Consider the following 18,055-nt stretch of genomic DNA (forward strand, 5'->3'; position numbering starts at 1 on the left):
TTCCATCTCACTTTTAATATGTTCAGGATCCAACAAAAAGACAAGTGTGTTGTGGATTAAAATCCATGGGAGCTTGATGACCATACAAAGAATTTGCATGAGCATATTTGTGAATGTGAACTGTAATAGCACTATAAAGTTCAAAGTGTAATGTTTGGCTTTCAAAACATGGGTGAGAATTCTGTAGCTTTTCATATGTTACTGGACTGCATCTCCCAGCATTCCTCGCCATTGGAGATGTTGGTTAAGGCTCCTGGGAGCTGCAGTCCAATAACATCAGAAGAGCCACCTAATTACCATAGAATGACAAAATTGAAAGTCTGGCAAATTTTGCATTTTACCGCACTTTGATCTTTAAATAGTGGAATAAATATTTGAATTTTCTTACTGGGAAATACTAAATTTAGGCTCTCTTTTTCTTTCTTTTGTTTTTGTCTCACTGTTTGCCATGCATTTCTGGATCCTCCTGCTGCTAGGAGGTACTTTGTTCCTTGATCAACCTTATTAGATAATGCTCTAGCTTGCATGTTGTGAAATGGCTACAGTCTAACCTCATAATCTCTTCAATCATCCCCATCTTCCTGGCTCTTTTCCAGACATATGGGTTACACCACCAGGACACAAAACGTGTGGAGATGTTCACCTTCGTATGCCGTGTACATGATAGTAGCCCAGCGCAGGTAGCTGGACTTAAACCTGGTAAGATAATGACATGAATGAACAAATGAGCAAATGAACCACTTCAGGGTTCACTCTTATCACAAGGCTTGCTTTCATATATGGTTGGCTGGAGCAGCTGAGCAAATATCAGTCAGGTTTCAGAGCTGTCTTTAATGGGAAATGAAAGTGTCTTGCTGCCCCAAGGTGAGAACACAAGGTAGAAAATCTACAGTGCACAGCATCCACATTCAGCCAGAGGTGAGAATGCTTACTCCACACCTCCTTAGTGCTCCCTTCTACATCCCACCTCACCTATTAAACAGCTCTCACAATTCTGGAAATATATTCAGGAGTAACATCCCAAATCCACAAAACAGTAATGCCTTTTATTCAGCCAACCAAAACACACAAAATGCATGATGCAAGCTTTCAAAGCTCCACTGGCTTCTTCATCAGACAATGGTATTAAAAATTATACAGGATAATTTTTTTTAAATGATGATGTTAATCACAGACCTGCATTTTATCAAAATGTTGTTGTGGTGGTGTTCTGTGTTGAGATGATGCAGGGGGATATGTATGCAGGCAGGCTCTTCCTCCTCCTGGCTATGTGGCACTGGGAACAAAGCATTCAAGAGTCCCAGGAGATAACATTTGAATTCCATTAGCAATACAAAAAAGTACTTCCTCTGAGCTCTAAGATGCCTGTGTTCCTTGTGCGGTTACAACCTCCTTAGTTAGGCAAAGAACATAGAATGCTCTCACAAAATTCTGGGTATTGCTGGGTATCTGATTTCAAGGACCACTATTTTTCTCTGTGAACAAATCATCCCAGGAAATGTGATTATTTAACCAGCCTTCCCATGTCTGGTCATTTGTACTCCATCTCTCATTGACCCAGGGCTGATTGGAGAGCAATTAGAATTGTAGTCCAATGTATCTGAAGGATTCCAGCTTGGGGAAGACTGGTTTAAAACCTGGAGCCCTTTCACCCTACACAGTTTTGTAGCACTACAGTTCTGTTTTAAATGCTGTGGCTATATCCTGTGGAATCATGGGATTTATTGTCTGGTCAGAGGAGCTATCTAGTTGAGGATTTGAAAGGTCTCTCCTAAAACTGCGGATCCAGAGTTCCATAGGATGCAGCCATGGCAGGTAAAGTGGGACAACAGTGCTATTATGGCTGTAGTGCAAAAGATCCCCAGGGCTTGGAAAAGTTACTTTATGGCTGTACAACTCCCAGAAACCCCTAGCCATCATGGCCCATATGAGTCAAAGCATGTAATGTTTCCAAGCTCTAGTTCAGGGGTAGGCAATCTTTTTGAGCCGGGGGCCGGGTTGCTGTCCCTCAGACAACTGGGGGGCCGAAGCCAAAAAATAAATAATTAAATAATTTTTAAAATAAATAAATAAATAAATAAATAAATAAATAAACCGGGATAAATGTAGGACAACATTGTCAAATGGTGGACACTTTTTTAAAAAAGTGGAAGACACGCAAAAAATTTTGCTGATTTTTTAAAAAATGTTAATATAAATGCATGTTTCTGAGGCGTCTATAGAAATTGCCCCCCTTGCCCCTGCGCGCGAGAGGCCAAAGGCCCCAGCGGCAATCAGCGGCAGGACCGGGCTGGGGCCGGTCCCAAGGCCTCGCCGGGCCGCAGGTTGCCTACCCCTGCTCTAGTTTAAACAGTATAATAATAGGTGAATATGGGGTGGGCTGTGAGGAAAATAACATCTTGCCTTACTTCTGGGCCCTTACTATGAAATTTCCCTCCTTTTTGAGCCTCAAAGAGAAGCTGAGACCCTGGGACACAGTAAGTGTAGACACTCACTCTCAACTCTCTTAGGACTAGGGCAGAATACTAGAAAAGGGCGGTGACAAGAAAAGTTACATTAGAGAATTAATGCCATTGTTTTGCTGGTCACACCCTTCTGTCGAGGCAAGCAGTGATATCATGAGGACTCACTTGCCTGTTAATCCAGAGTGGCTCACCTAGAAGATGTCAGATTCACAACTTTTGTCAGTCTTACATGGCCAATTAGTTGAGGATTATAGGAGTTGCAGTGCAGCAGAATGTAGAGGACTGAGGGGGTCTTCAACCTTGATTAATAGGCAGTGGAATCCTCCATGAAATGGCTGGCTTCACAGCTCCTAATGACTTCTGAATTACTGACACGGAAAAGCAGGCGCAAGGAAAACAGAGCTGCACTTTGCCTTTTCTTCTAATAGTGGGTGTCCCTCTACTTTGGAGTGAGTGAGAACTGATTCAGGAGAGGGCCTCTTCTACTTTGAAACTTTTTCTTTTCCTTATCAGTTAAAAAAAATAACAATTTAAGAACTTCTCCTTTCAGGGTTTCTCAAGAGGGGAAGAAATGCAATCAGATAGGAAGTGACAATGTGTCTGTGCACGCGCACACACACACCACACACACATCTTATTTCCATAGCAGGTCCTCCTTCAGTTTGTTGTGTACAAGGCCTAGCCAAGATGTAACTGGAAAGAAGGAAAGAAGCTGGGGTGAGGACGAAGTGGAGCTTCTTCAAAACATTTTGCTGCCTGAGGTGTTCTGTAGCAGGGGTGGGCAAAGTGCGGTCACCAGGATAATTTGTGTGGCCCCCCAGGTGTAAAGGTTTTGCTCCATAATGCCCCCAAATGACCTCTGGGCATGTGGGGGCATTACCACCACTTTAGGCTAGACATCATAGCCTAATAAATAACCACTGTTGGTATACTCTCTCATGACATTCAAAATCAGCTGCCTGAGGCCACTGTATCATTCTGCCAGTCCTGAGCAGAAGGGAATGTGGCATTGCTCAATTTAAAGTGGGCAATGTGCTCACATACACCAAAGGCATCTCTCTTCTTGGACCAAAGGTGGAATAATTGAGATTTCAGGATAAAAAAAATCAGGAGAATTAGGATTTCAGCAGCCTGGCATCTTTGTGGGTTGAGGAGCTCTACAGTGGAGGACTCCCCTTACCCCACCCGTTTTCTTCTTCTGTGGGTTTGATAATGATGTGCTGATTCACTTCTTGTAGCGAGCCGGAGCTGCCAGTGCGGGTGTGCTGCAAAGGACACTGAGAAATAGTCATGAACACTGCGTGTGACTCCTCTCCACCATGCACCCACCTGCTCTCTTCCCAGGAGAGCTGAGGTCTGCATGGTTGTTCATAGGGTCACACTGACAGCAGGCAGAGTCAGAGTGCGTTCAGAGAAACGAGGCAGGAATCCAGGTGCTTGAGGGTGCTTAGCTGTGCAGCATTACTTGCTTATTTCATCCCAGTAACTCCAGAGATGACCTTCTGCTCCCCACCCATGAACTGCAGGTGGTTTGAAATGCATTCATATCCAGGGCTTGGCAGGTACCACCCCTGTAGCAGAAAAGATAGAAAACAAGTGATGTCAGCAACAAATCTGAAAATCTGATTTTGTTTGTTTTTTCAAAAAAAGAAAGATTTTTAAAAAAACATCTAGTCCTTAAGACTACTGCAACATGTGTATACAGTCAAATCTGATCCAGGCTGGGTCTCTTGTGGTGCTAGATAACGCTCTTTGGCACATGACTAGTGTACCCACAAAAAGATTAAATTCCCATCTGGTTTGAGTCCCAATTTTGGGGGGAAAGCAGGGTAATTAATAATAATAATAATAATAATAATAATAATAATTGATAATAGGTTGTTGTTGTTCTGTGCCTTCAACTCATTTCTGACTTAAGGTGAGCGAATCTATCATGGAATTTTCTTGGCAAGATCTGTTCACAGGAAGTTTGTCATTTCCTTAAGGTTGAGAGGATGTGACATACCCAGGGTCACCCAGTGGGTTTCATGGCCAAATGGGGAATCGAACTCTAGACTTAACTTTTAAAGAACATTCTAGCGGATACAGTCCAGCACCAAAGGCAGGAGTTTTGGGCCCATCCACTGATGCTGCAACTCTGTGCATGCTTCACTATTGGCTCCACGGGCTCAGGCTACATCTTCACTGTAGAATTAAGTTTGACACTACTTTAATTGCCATGGTCCATGTGATGGACTTGTGAGATCTATAGTCTTGTGAGATATTTAGCCTTTTCTGTGAAAAAGCTCTGGTGTCACAACAAACTACATATCCCAGGATTCCATAGGATGACACCGTGACAGTTAAAGTGGGGTCAAACTGCTTTAATTCCATTGTGTAGCAGCATCCTAAGTCTTATGGGAGACATACAACAACTAGAAAGGCCACACAACTCCCACCCATAATCTAATGCCAGGGGAAGCAACACGTTCTGCCAATTTGTGCTGTGAAAGGGATCCCAGCACCTTACGCTTTCTCATTCATCTCTGCTCTGTAGGAGACACAATCACTGCTGTGAATGGGCTCAATGTGGAGGGGATCCGCCACCGTGAAATTGTGGAAATCATCAAGGCATCTGGAAATGTGCTCAGGTAGGAGCAGGGCTGGTTATTTTGAGAAGAACTCCTGAATAGCAGATGGTTGGACTGAGTGGTCCTTGTGGTCCCTTCTAACTCTTATGTTTCTATGAATTTCTCTGGGGTTGGGCAATGGCCTTCAACCAGCTGCCATTAACCATGCTTTTAACCACCTTTTCAGGTTAGAAACCTTGTATGGCACATCAATCCGGAGAGCGGAACTGGAGGCCCGCTTGCAGTACCTCAAGGTTAGTAATCCATCAAGTGAAGAACATGCAGAAAAAGTAATGAATGAAGCAATCTCTAATATCAAAATGATTTTTTATTTAGTTTTGTCTATTTATAGGAAAGAAGACCCACCATTTCTTGTCTTTTTTAGCACTTATGTTATCTGCTTGTTCTTTTGCATATGATGTATGTTTTGCAACGGGCTTTGAACGCAGGCAGTTGACTAGAGAGGATAACAGTGATATTTTCTGTAAAAATCATACAATAGCAATGATATGTTCCAGTGACAGTTAATGTGATACTCTAGAACTGGTAGTTGAATGTCAACTACAGGTTGGTTTTAATGAATACATTTGTCATTGCAAATATATTCCTTTACAATATAAAAGAACATAAGTGCATGTAACTGAATTGCTGCCCTGGGTTAATCAATTGCCATGGCAGTTCACCATGTTAAACTTGCGTTTCTTCGTCACTGCTATAAGCAAAGCTGCTCTGTAAATAGAAGCTTTATTCTAGTTCCAGAATAAAATATATCAGCTAGGTCCATTTCCAAGAGAGTAGAATTCTTGAAAGGCACCAGATCCTATCTGATCTTGCAAGCTAAGCAGGATCAGCCCTGGTTAGTACTTGGATGGGAGACCACCAAGGAATACCAGGTGCTGTCAACTATATTTCAGAGGAAAGAATTGTTAAAATCATATCTGACAACTCCTTGCCTTAGAAAACCCTATGAAGTTCATGGGCTCACCATAAATTGACAGGTGACTTGAAGACACACACACAGAGAGAGTAAATGGGGTTGATTAGCAATAGAGGATAGGACAGAAATAGCAGGGGCTCCCATCTGGTATTAAATGACACTTGAACCAAAGTGGTGGCAGCTCCCATATACCTTGTGAAGCAAAGGTGAGACAACGCTAGCTCTCCATATATTTTCAACTCTCAGAAGATCCTCCCTCCCCCCCCCCCAAACATGGCCAGCAATAAGAGATTGTGAAGGTTGTAATACAAAAGCATTGGAGGGTTAAACCCCTTATGTAAGTCTTAAAGCTCTGTGCATTCTGCCCATTTGGCAGGATAGTGTGCAATCCTGAAATCATGGGAAGCTTCCTGTTACAAAGACCATCTAGCTCAGAATTGTTTACCCTACATGTCTATCTAATGTGTTGGACAAAAAGATAATTCCTGTCATGTGTTACCCAAGCTTTTTTTACTGGAGATGCCTGACTGAATCTGGGACCTTCTGCTTGCAAAGTATGTGATCCACCACTAGGACATGGAAAAGTTAGGTTTTTTTGGACTGCAACTCCTAGAAGGCCCTTACCATTTGGCCATTGACAATGGAGGGTTGAAGGATTCAGGGAGTTATAGTCCAAAAGGTATATTTTTCCAAGTTCTATATACCAGTGAGTGGTGGCGATTCTGAAGAGTATCTAAGTGACAAGTTGTGAGCCTAAGAATTTATCCTCCATGGTTAGATGCAAAGGTTCTGGCAGTTGGCCAGTACTGTTGGTCCTTGGCCCTTTTGTGGCTCTTGTTCCTTCTTTCTGCAGCCCACCTATTTCCACATAAGCTTTTGTCATAGCATGCCAGAATCTTGGAAAAGTTCAGGGGAAAAGTAAGTTATCCAGCTTCTATATGCAGGAATTGGGACTGTTGCTGGGCAGCAGGGGAGGAATGAGAGAATGACATGGGTGACTAATTTTTTTTGCTTAAACTGGTCTCTTTTTGTTGCAGCAAACACTTTATGAGAAATGGGGAGAGTATCGGTCGTTAATGGTCCAAGAGCAGCGTCTGGTCCATGGTAAGGTTCAGGAAAGCGCTGGTGAATGAATCCATTTGCATGAGCAACATCTTCTAGACTAGGTTTAGGATGCATAAAGTCCTCCAGATGTTGTTAGACTGCAACTCCCATTCATTCTAGCCAGCATGACCTCTGTTAAGACATGCTGGGAGTTGCAGTCCAACCACATCTAGAGGGCTGTATGATTACCATCCTTGGTCTACATTACTAGTCTATTTACAACTTTTAATTACATAATAAATGCCTTGTTTTGGCAGCTGGAAGGAACAGAATATAAATGTTTTTCTCAAGTAAGCTGTTTTTGCTTCAGAAATCAGTCAGTTCCTTCAGTAACCTGTCTTTATTTCACATTTTCCCAGCATCATTTTACTGCTGGGGAAATGCAGTTCTCTTGAACTAATTCAGGCGAGTGATGCAAGCGTTATGTACAATGTAGTAATTCAGATGTTGCAGATATTAGACATTGGGCAAAAGTACTGCTACTTGCCCCTGCCATTATGTAACTCTTTTAAAGTCATGTCCTAATGTTACTTTACTGTGCTAGAGACTGGGCACTCTAAGCAGAGAGGGTGGTTACAATCAAGCCCCTTAAGATCCACATAATGTTTGACTTAAAACAGGAATACTCTCTCCAACCCAACTGCCCTGCCATTTTGAAGCTATTATGTTCATCTTCTTGTTCCTGTCTGGAAAGAGCTTCATTTGTCTGGTGTCTTGGTACAGTTTAATCCACGCCGTCCTTGGGAATTCAGCCCAAAGGATGATGAAGATCTTCCTCTCTGTTCATGGAGAAATTTAAACTCCACTGGGAGAAAAGGACATCCTTCTGGTTTTGGTAGTTGCTTCACCATAGGATCTCCTTCCTGTACCATCTTTGGATTGGGACCATTCAGGTCAGGGACCTTAACCTGGGTTGCATATCCCTTTTAAGTCAAATAAACAGTAGCCCTCCCCTATGCTGAAGAAGTAAAGGCTAGAACTAGTATTGTCTCTCTTTGAGAACTGAGATATCCCCCACGTTGTAATTCTCTGCTCTTCCCTGCTTAGGAATTGTGGTGAAAGACCCCAGCATCTATGACACCTTGGAGTCTGTGCGTTCCTGCCTGTATGGCACTGCCTTGGCAAGAGGCTCCATGCCTTTCAGGATGTTGTTGCCAGGAGCCAATAGCACATACAGCAGTGTGGGCTGTGTCAGCACTGCCACCGATGAGAGCGATGAATCTCTTTACCAGACCTGCTTTTTTGACTCTGCCAATTCACTGGACATTGTCCCCACAACTGGCCAGTCCTCGCACCCCAGGCCAGCGCTCACCCGCAGTGCCAGTGTCAAATGCAGCAGCAGCAATGGAAATGCCCACTTCTGGGACAAGTCATGCGAACAGAAGAATTCCTTAGCAACATCAAGGCCCAGGAAGAGTAAACATGGAAGCTTCCGCAAGAGATTACTCAAATTTATCCCTGGATTGAATCGTTCTCTGGAAGAAGAGGAGAGCCAGTTGTAAAAAGACATGCATAGCTGGAGCAATGGGGTGGGGCCAAGAGGCCTACACCCTTCCAATGTGACTATTTATTTATTTATTTGACTGACAAGAGGATTTGGCCATTCTTTGAGGTGGTTAAAAGGGACAGTAGCTTCCAAGGAAGATCCAAATTTTGGCAGTCAACCTGTGCTTTAAGGCAATTGTTCTCATCCTTTGACCCTCCTTATTTGACACTTCAGCTCTCAACATCCCTCATAATTGGCCATGTTGGCTGGGGATTCTGGGGCTTGCAATTCAGAACATCTGGAGCGCCAAAGGGTCAGAACCACTGCTTTACAAGGTATAGATTGTACTGAATAGATCTGGTTTTACCTTTGTTTAGGCAGCTTCAATTTTCAGGAAATTAGCTCATGGGGTGGGAGAAACGATGAGTCTTCATGGAAGCAGTGGGAGATGTCAGGAGACCTCAAAGGAAATGTAGCACTTTGTAAGACCAAAGAAGCAGAAGTGAGCTGGCATTCATTTCTGGGAGGATATGATAACTTTCTGGAAAGGGAATATACCAATCTGTTAATGCTACCAAGGTTGTTCCTTGATGAAGAGAGGGGAGTAGGAGAGGACTTCTGGAAAGGGGTGGAACTAGGAATCTGAAAACGGATTTAGCTGTAAAATAGCAGGGGTTAAAAAAAAACTTCTGGAGAGTTTGGGTGGTCTGGGATTGTAAACTGTGGACTTCGTTTTAGGACTTAAAAGGACATTAGCAGAATTGACATGTTGACCTAGGGCTTGAAGTAGGATTTGAGGTTTAGAGGTTCAAGTTTATTTAAGAAATAGTATGGGGGATATATCCAATCCTGGGATAAAAATGGGTTTTGTGGGAGGAGTTTCAGATCTATAGAGGGCTTCAGGAAATCTTCACACCCTGCTACTTGCCAGCAAAAACAGTTGTAAGACAAGAGCACATCTGTGTCTCCATCCCTGGACCAACCCTTTTCCTTCCAGTCTGGGGTATTTTGCTTTGCAGCCATGCTCAAGAGACAGAACTGTTAAACTAGTGGATGTCTCCTTGCCACGTAGGCCCAAGCTTCTCTGGCAAGAAGCAATGTGTCACCTATTCTAATGACATTCTGGTATCAAAATCCAGCTGCAACATATGGAAATCCCCCCTCCACCTCCAATTGGTGTGTCTGTGGTTTCTGAACAGCCGCTCTCTATCTAATCGGTTCAGAGGAGCACTCTTTCACAAGCCACATCCTGCCTGTCTTCTTGCCTCCAGAGGCCAGATTCCAGTTCCCCCACAGCCTCCTTCCAGCCCTTAAAAAACTCCAGATGCTCTTAAAGATTTTTTTTCTGTTTATAGAACAAATTTCAAAAGAGTGCAGCCAGAAGGGGAGGGCTGTTTTTGTGCCGCACGTTCCCCACCAGCCTCACATAAAGCACAACTTGAAAGACATTCTGGCCCCAGGAAAGAGAGCATCTACCTTATAGGATTTTAACTGTGCTTATTTAGATTTAGATGTGAAGATGTTTCTGAGGAAGCTTGTCTATCAGACAGCCCTTCAGAATTAGAAGTAATGAAAGACACCAAGTGTGTAGTGTAGACTCTGCCTTCAGTGAGTCCCAGACCAAGAGTCCTCCCTTTGGGAGCTGCATTGGTCCAATAGGGTCAAAGCTTGGAGATGTTGCTTTTTTGGACTACAACTCCCAATCTTCCCCAGCCAGCAGGCTGCCTGGAGAATTCAAGTAGCTGAGGTCCAAAAAGGAACTTTTCTGAGTCCTACCTCCAGTTTTAACTAACTTTGCTTGTAAACATTAGGAAAGCCAGCCTGGAGAAGGTATGACTCTGCAATATCTTCATTAAAAAAGGCCCTCCTAGACAATAGCACCTCAAAACAGAAACAGTTAATATCTGTCTCTCCAGACATTGCTAGACTACAGTTCTCACAGTTCCTTACCATTGGTCATTCTGGCCAGGAGGTTGGAGAGTTTAAGGCCAAAATATGGTAGGCCAGAGGCTGACCTGGAACTAATCCAAGAGGGGGGGAAACGGGGTCTGGGTTATTAACCTAAAGCAAGTGGGAGGTGGAACAGTCCTGATTTTGTTTTTAAATGCTTTTCCAGTCTCTTCAGGGATGGCTTAACCAATGTGGAGTTTTGTTCTTCAATGTGCAGTTTTTTGCAATGGTAGCTGAATCTTATCTCAGGAAATAGCTGCAGGAAGGGGAGGGGGTTAATACAGCATAAAAAGAAGAAGTGGACCAAGTATACACATTGACGTGTCTCGAACGGAGGTAACCACATCCCCTGAATGAAAGCAAAGCAACACACACACACATGCATCAATTTTCAGATGTTAACTTTTGGATAAATATACCAAGACTTTTTGCATTCAGGTGATGCTGCTGTTTCTTTGTATTGTCTTAGCAAACAGTTGTACATACACAGTGGCTTTTCTGATGTTTCTGAAATAGGAACTCTGCTGCATTGGGTTGGTGGTTCCTTGAACTGCACAGATGACTGTGATAACTACTGTATGTCAGAGTTAAGGCCTCACCAAATTGGAATGAAGGAAAGGAATGGTTTGCTACAGCCAGAAACTGATGGGTGTTTAGTTAGGATTTTGAGAGCAGATGGATCTCTTCTTCTAGAGCTGTTTATGACTGGGAATTTTTCCTCCTCCCTCTCCCACCAGAGTCTTGAGCTGCATGCTGGAGCCCTAGCAAGTCAGTGGTTCCTCAATATTGCTGAGTTTGAGGTTTTCTGTCTCTGCAATCTTTGGTTCTGTGTTCTAAAACTGGGAGTTCCCGAACTGGCTGGCCGTGTATTCACATGCGGTTCCCTTTAATTGCATAGGGGACTGTTCTGTTTTCATTGACAACCCAAAATAAACCAGAGCAAAAGGATCTCTGCTTAAGTTTAGCTTCAAAATGAGCAGGTGCGATTTGGCCATTTTATGGAAAGAATTGCCACCACATTTAAATCTGGTCCTGCTACTGTGCTTTTCAAAGGCCATGCAGCTTTTAAAGGAGTTTCTCTTCTACTGCTTAGCTCCATATCAAAAAAAAAGCTGGTGACAGGCTCTGTAGGTGATCCTCACTTTCGGCACAGCTTGAAAAGGGTGACCTTTAGGGCTGCAGTTCCCAGAATCAAGTGAACACTACCAGGATCGCCATGTTAGCTGGGGATTCTGTGAGCTGAAGTCCAAAAAGTCTGTCTTTCAAGCACTTGATGCAACTGTTAGAAGAAGGCAACAAAAAACAACTCAGGGCTAAATCAGAAGGAGTGGGATTATATTTAGTAGACAAGGGAAACAACTTATCACAAGGTTTTGACTTCAAATTGTACCAGGAAGAACCTTTAAACTACCAGCTAAGGTAGTACGAGTCTCCGTTTCTTTTTCTCTCATATTCAGAGTTTTAAAATCTCAAGTTTTTTACATGTTGTTTGTGAAAAAAATACAGATTTTGGAAAGTTCTTTTTAAAAATAAACAACAAACTTCTCAACATCTATACCTGTGAAATGGAATATGTTCAGCTGTTCCCAGAATGGAGTGGGTCATGTGGTACCCATGTGCCTTGTAGGTATTAAGAGGAAAACTTCTTTTGGGGGGGGGGGAGGAAGGTGGTATCCCTAATTCAAATATGGTTTATTCGGTGGTTCTTAACCTTTAGTTCCCAAGGTGTTTTGAACTTCAGCTCCTAGAACCAATCATTCTGGCAGAGGCTTGTCAGAGCTGAAGTATAAAACAGCTGGAGGATCAAAGACTGAGAACCCCTGGTTTAAATACACAGGAATTCAGTGCCAGATTATTAAGAGCTGAGCCCTTAAAGCCTTCTGCCTGAATGGATGGATCTTATCTGCTTTCTCCCCCATTTGAAGGCTTTTTTTAAAAAAAATTCAAGCTATTTCTTTGTTTCTAGGGAAAATGTCTGAATATTAATGAGTTCTTATTAAGAAAGACTCAAACACAATTCCCATTCATCCATATCACCAGCATTTTTCTTCCATGCAGCTACTTGCATCCTGAAACATCATACATGTTAAGACTGCGGGTGCGTAGACACTGTAGAAATAATGCAGTTTGACAGCAGTTTAACTGCCATGGCTTCAGCCTACAGAGTCCTGGGATTTGTAGTTTTGTGAGGCATTAGCACCCTGACAAAGGAGGCTAACGACACTGTAAAACTACAAATCCCAGGATTCCAAAAGCTGGAGCTACAGCCTTTAAAGTGATATCAAACTGCATTATTTCTACAATGATGATGCACCCTGCATCACTTACTTGACTGGTTTTTCAAATGTTCTCCATGCCAGGAGTTTGTAGAGCAACAACCCCAAAAATGCTGCTGGTATAATATGTGTGTGTGTGTTTATGTTTGTATGTGTCTTCATGTCACCTGTTAACTTGTGGCAGTCCCATTGATTTCCTAGGGTTTTTGTAGGCAAGGGGTGGTTTTGCCAGTTCTTTCCTCTGAAATACAGCCTATGGCAACTAATAATGTAGGTGGGGAGGGGTGGAATGTATACAAGAGGATCAGACTTCAAAACTCTCATCTCAGTGGTACAGTTTGATCAGTGGCTTAGAGGAAAGCAACACGTTCTGAGCCTCATGCTACCAAACACTCTGAACAGGAAGAAAACAATATACCCCATGGCAATCACTTTCTGCATCCAAGATAAAGGTGTTCCAGAGGAGAAGGGAGAGGTGAAGTAGCATAGACCTAGGGTTGCCATAATTTGCTACCACCAAACCAGGACAAACATAGAAAAAATGTAGGACAAAATTTTCCTGAAAATGTAGGACAACAAAAATGGAGGACACAACCAACTAGGAGTCAAAAACATTTATTTATTTTTTTTAAAAAAAGGCACACAATAGTAGAGTTCAAAGATATGGAGAAGTTGTACCTGACTGATGCATCTGAGGAAGTAGACTTGTCTAGGAAAGCTCATGCTGCCTAGTTGCTGCTGCTGGAGCCTGGAGGAGGCCTTGTCATGGTGCCCTCCTTTTTGGTTGCCCAGCCAGCTGGCCAGGCTCCTCGTGGCTTTGCCATGGCTGGAGGAGGCTGCAGCCTGGGCCCCGACCGCGGTGTCGCCTCCTAGGCCTCGCTGAAGCCAGAGGAGGCTGTGGCCAGGGCCCCGAGCATGGTGCCGCTTCCAAGGGTCTCGCCGTGGCTGGAGGAGGCCATGGCCAGGGCCACCTCCAATGGGGAGAGGCAAACCAGCAGAGCCCGTCCCTGCCCAGGCTCCTGCGCAGCGCGCTCGCCCTCTCCATTATAAAAGGAGAGTGAGCCTGGAGCCCTGCACAGCTGTGCCACCAGCCAGGTGGCCACCCGGGAAATTAGGGCAAGCCAGGATGGGACTGTGCCAAGCCCTAAAAACCTGGGATAGTCCCACTTGTTCCTGTGATATGGCAAGCCTACATAGACCAGACTTTCTAGTGAGCAACGGAAAAGTGGTATCAATTAAAACCCTGATTATTTTCATCATACCCATTCCACCTGATTATGCTTCCAGATGTTTGGGACTACTTCTCCCAGAATTCTTGATTATTATCCATGTTGGCTGTCACTTCTGGGAGCTGAAGTCCAAAACATTTGTAGGACCTGAGTTTGAAAAACACTATTCTAGACAGTACACACACACACACACACACACACACACACACACCACAGCAGCTAGAGTCCCATAGATTAGTCTCAACCAAAGTAGTCCCATTCAATGATTTAATGAGCATACTTTAGTTTGATCTAGCCATCTTGATTTAGGCTATCTTTTTTTAACTGCCCATGTGAAATCATGGCAGCATAAAAATTTGGATTTAAAACTTTAGTGTTAAAGCAGAGTCAAAGGAGAGAAGGGAAGAATTTACAATAACATGAGTCTCCTAATTTAGCTAAACATTAACAATATATCTGGTCTTTAGAAACACATTTTAATCAAAGGTCAAATTTCCTCAGCAAGGAATTTTGGGGGGAACAGTGTTATACCCAGTTATCCAGCAGGCCCATTTATCTGACAGAACAACAATCTTCTTGCATATTTATATTAAAGCAGGTTCCACTGTGTCCCGTAGAGCTTTATTCCCAAGTACAGCAGGGAGGCAGTTTGGTGCCCTCCAGATGTTTGGGGGCTGAAGTTCCCACAATCCATCTCACTGCCCATGTTATCTGGGGAATTGTAGCCCAAAACATCTTCAGGGAACCATGTTGCCAACCACCTGCCTAAGGCATGTTTAGAGGATCTGTAACCCTATGGATGTTGGAGATTACAGTTCCCATTATTCTTGACATTGTCTGAGGCTGCTGGAACTCAAGAGTCCATCAACAGGTTCTCTGCCTTGGTTTTAAAATATAACTCTTAATGACAATACACAGTTTTCATAGGGTATCTCCAAGAGGCAAAAAACTTGGTCCAAAGGTAGCCTAGTGTATAGCGCATTGTAGAAGTCCAACCTCGAGGTTATCAGTGGAATCATAATGATATAATCATGTAGTATGAAATGGCCCCGTTTCCCTTTATATCAGACAGATTTGCTCTTATCTGAAGGCATCTACAGAAGCTCTTCATTCTGGCATTTTCTTTTTTTAACCTCAGCCTATGGCCCCTTTGTATCCACCCTTCTTTTCTGCAAGGGACATCTCAGAAGCAGCAGGCTAATTGGCTGTGTTTGGGAGATTGGGGGCTGAGGAGGCTTATGCTTTATCTTGGGTGCAGCTTACTTGGATGAACACACAACACACCCCACTCCCCATCTGTTACCTGCTACCAGGCTGAGACCAACTGTTTCCTGAACGGCTTGTTCAGAGAAAGGCACATTTAGCTGGGAAGCCCTATCTGCTAAGCACACAGAACATCTGAGAATAAGAAATCCAGGTTTCCAGACTGCATACTACCCCCAATAAGGCCCATTTCCGTTTGAAACTGACTGCAAAAGCTGGACGTCACACTTTCTGCTTCCATTCCAAAGAAGGTGGCTAACATTTCAATGCGTCATTGCAACTGTACCTTCAGTAGCCATTCTCATAGGTGGAAATAAGCACTAGAAGTAGGACAGGGTACCAAGTAAAACACTTTGTTGTTGTTGCTGTTATTTGTCATCAAGGCAATTTTGATTTATGGTGACCCTATGCAGGACAGACTTGTCAAGTCTTAGAAACTGGGAGCTGTGGCTTCCTTTATTGAATCCATCTACCTGCAGTGTGGTCTCTCTCTTTTCCTACTGTCTTCCACTTTACTAAGCATTATCATACAGTATTTTCCAATGAGTCACATCATTTCATGGTATGTTGAAAGCACTACAGCCTCAGTTTATTTTAACTTTTCATGAGGCTTTAGCCGTGACTTGTCCTAAGATCCACTAGTTAGTCTTTTTGGCAGTCCCATGATATCTACAGTCCTCTCCTCCAGTGCCACATTTCAGATGAATTCAAAGACATATGAAAATAATATGGAAAAGGATCTTGTGACACCTTTGAGACTAACAGAAAGAGAGAAGATGGTAGCATGAGTTTTTGTAGACTTGAGCCTACTTCCTCAGATGCATGCACCCTATCTGAGGAAGTAGGCTCAAGACTACAAAAACTCATGCTACCAGGTTGTCTCTTTCTGTTACTCTCAAAGGTGCTACAAGATCCCTTTGTATTCTATATTTCATATAGGTTTATTAACTTCTTCACTGTCCACTGTTTATTAGGTTTCTTCACTGTCCAGCTTTCATAGCCATACACAGAAATCAGAAATACAATAGCTTGGATGGTTCTGACTTGAGTATTTAATTACTGTATATGTCTCTGCACTGGAAAATTTAATCTAGTTCCTTCATGGCTGCCTGTCCATATCTTTTAAAAAATATTTCTTGACTGTAGTCTCTGTTTTGATTAATGACTGAACCATGGTACAGGAAACCTTTTAACTATTTAATGACTTAATTAAAGTTATATAACTAATTTATGGTCATCATTTTTATCTTTTTAATATTTTCTCAATATTCAGCTGTAAGTTGATATAAAGATTATATGCAGATGACAGGACACTTAGCCATTATTGCTGCAGTGGTTGGCTGCTGCCACACTGCAGAAATACAGCAGTTTGACACTGCTTTAACTTCCATGGCTTAATGCTATAAAATTCCGGGATTTGTAGCACCAGGGCTCTCTGTCAGGAAATGCTAAATATCCCACAAATCTACAAATCCCAGAGTTTCATAGCATTGCTTTATGGTCTTTAAAAGTGGTATCAAACTCCTTTATTTCTGCAGTGTGGCAGCAGCTTTTGTTGATTTCGGCACAAGCCACTTCCTTGGTTTTCTGTTCAATTGGTAAGCCTAATTCCTATTGTATCTTGTTAATATTAAAACTAATCATACAGCCAGTCCTCCATATCCATGGTTCCTTATTCCATATCCATGGATTCCTTATTCAAGGATTCATCCACTCCTTGAAAGTATTTTTTTTTTAATTGTATTTAATGGCATTTGAGCATCTGTGGATTTTGATATCCATGGAGTGCCCTGGAACCAAACCCCAGCAGATAACAAGGGCCCACTGTAGATATACAGAGAAAGAGAGAGACAACTCACAGTCAGGGTTTCACCCTAGTGTACTTCCCTGGTGATGGAAATGCTCTAGTTAGTACTGGGTGGGTAAATCTCGGAGCCACCATTTTAGCTTCCCACAATACCTCTGACAAGAGTATTTCTCAGGGACCATTATAAGAAATTTAAAGAGCAGATCAGAGTGCAAAAAATAAAAGGGGAAGCCCATTTGTGGGTCTTGGAAACTGCAAGTTGAGACCAGGAATGTTTTAAGGGGACTAACAGTTTAAAGCTGGGAAAAAAATCAGTCTGAGAAATGTATTTCATTCACACATAGATTTGTATGACTGGATTAATCAGTACTTAAGTACAGCTGAGTGTGATCTTAAGGTTCAGTTCCAAATAGTCCATCTATAATGACAAAGTTTACCTGATGAGTGAACTAGTCCTGAACACCACAGGGCTTGCCCAAACCAACTTTGGTGACCTGTCTTCTTCCTTTTAAAGAAGGGAGTAGTAATTGTGCAGTCCTCCAGATGCTGTTGAACTGCAGCTCTTAGCATTCTTCACTGTGGGCTACACTTGTTAGGGCTGCTGGGACTTGCAGTCTAGTATAATTCTGATCACTGCATTCCAGTTTAATTTAGGAATAATCGTACTTAGTAGGAAGGCCTTCTGAACCCAGCATTGGTCGAGAAGAGTCCCAAAACAGTGGAAGATTCACAGGTGGAGTTTCTTCTATTACAGTGCTACTTTTGCAAGAGAAGCAAGTTCACCTGCCCATGCAAATTAATAACAGAATGAGAAATTTCCTTGAAGTATTCTTTAAATTATTTATTCTTTTTAAACCAGGATAAAAGGATGTTTTTTTAAAAGAATCCTTTAAAAAACACCCACACCATCTCCTGTTTTTTAAAAAATG

The 18,055-nt window shown here is 42.7% G+C and overlaps 1 protein-coding gene across 2 annotated transcripts in view; it reads left to right on the forward strand.

Annotated features, from left to right (window-relative positions):
• Positions 1–12,104, forward strand: part of TAMALIN (trafficking regulator and scaffold protein tamalin) — a 34,811-nt gene extending 22,707 nt beyond the window's left edge. For both annotated transcript variants that reach the window (XM_089479068.1, XM_089479076.1), the window contains 5 exons: positions 597–699; positions 5,002–5,095; positions 5,262–5,328; positions 7,049–7,115; positions 8,163–12,104. In XM_089479068.1, the coding sequence (XP_089335194.1) occupies positions 597–699; positions 5,002–5,095; positions 5,262–5,328; positions 7,049–7,115; positions 8,163–8,617 (786 nt within the window). In that variant the 3' untranslated portion in view covers positions 8,618–12,104. The remainder of the gene's footprint in view (positions 1–596; positions 700–5,001; positions 5,096–5,261; positions 5,329–7,048; positions 7,116–8,162) is intronic.
• Positions 12,105–18,055: the final 5,951 nt, after the last annotated feature.

Source organism: Sceloporus occidentalis, unplaced genomic scaffold (genome assembly GCF_023333645.1).
Source record: "Sceloporus occidentalis isolate IW3139 unplaced genomic scaffold, rSceOcc1.0.p SCAF_1, whole genome shotgun sequence".
NCBI lineage: Eukaryota > Metazoa > Chordata > Lepidosauria > Squamata > Phrynosomatidae > Sceloporus > Sceloporus occidentalis.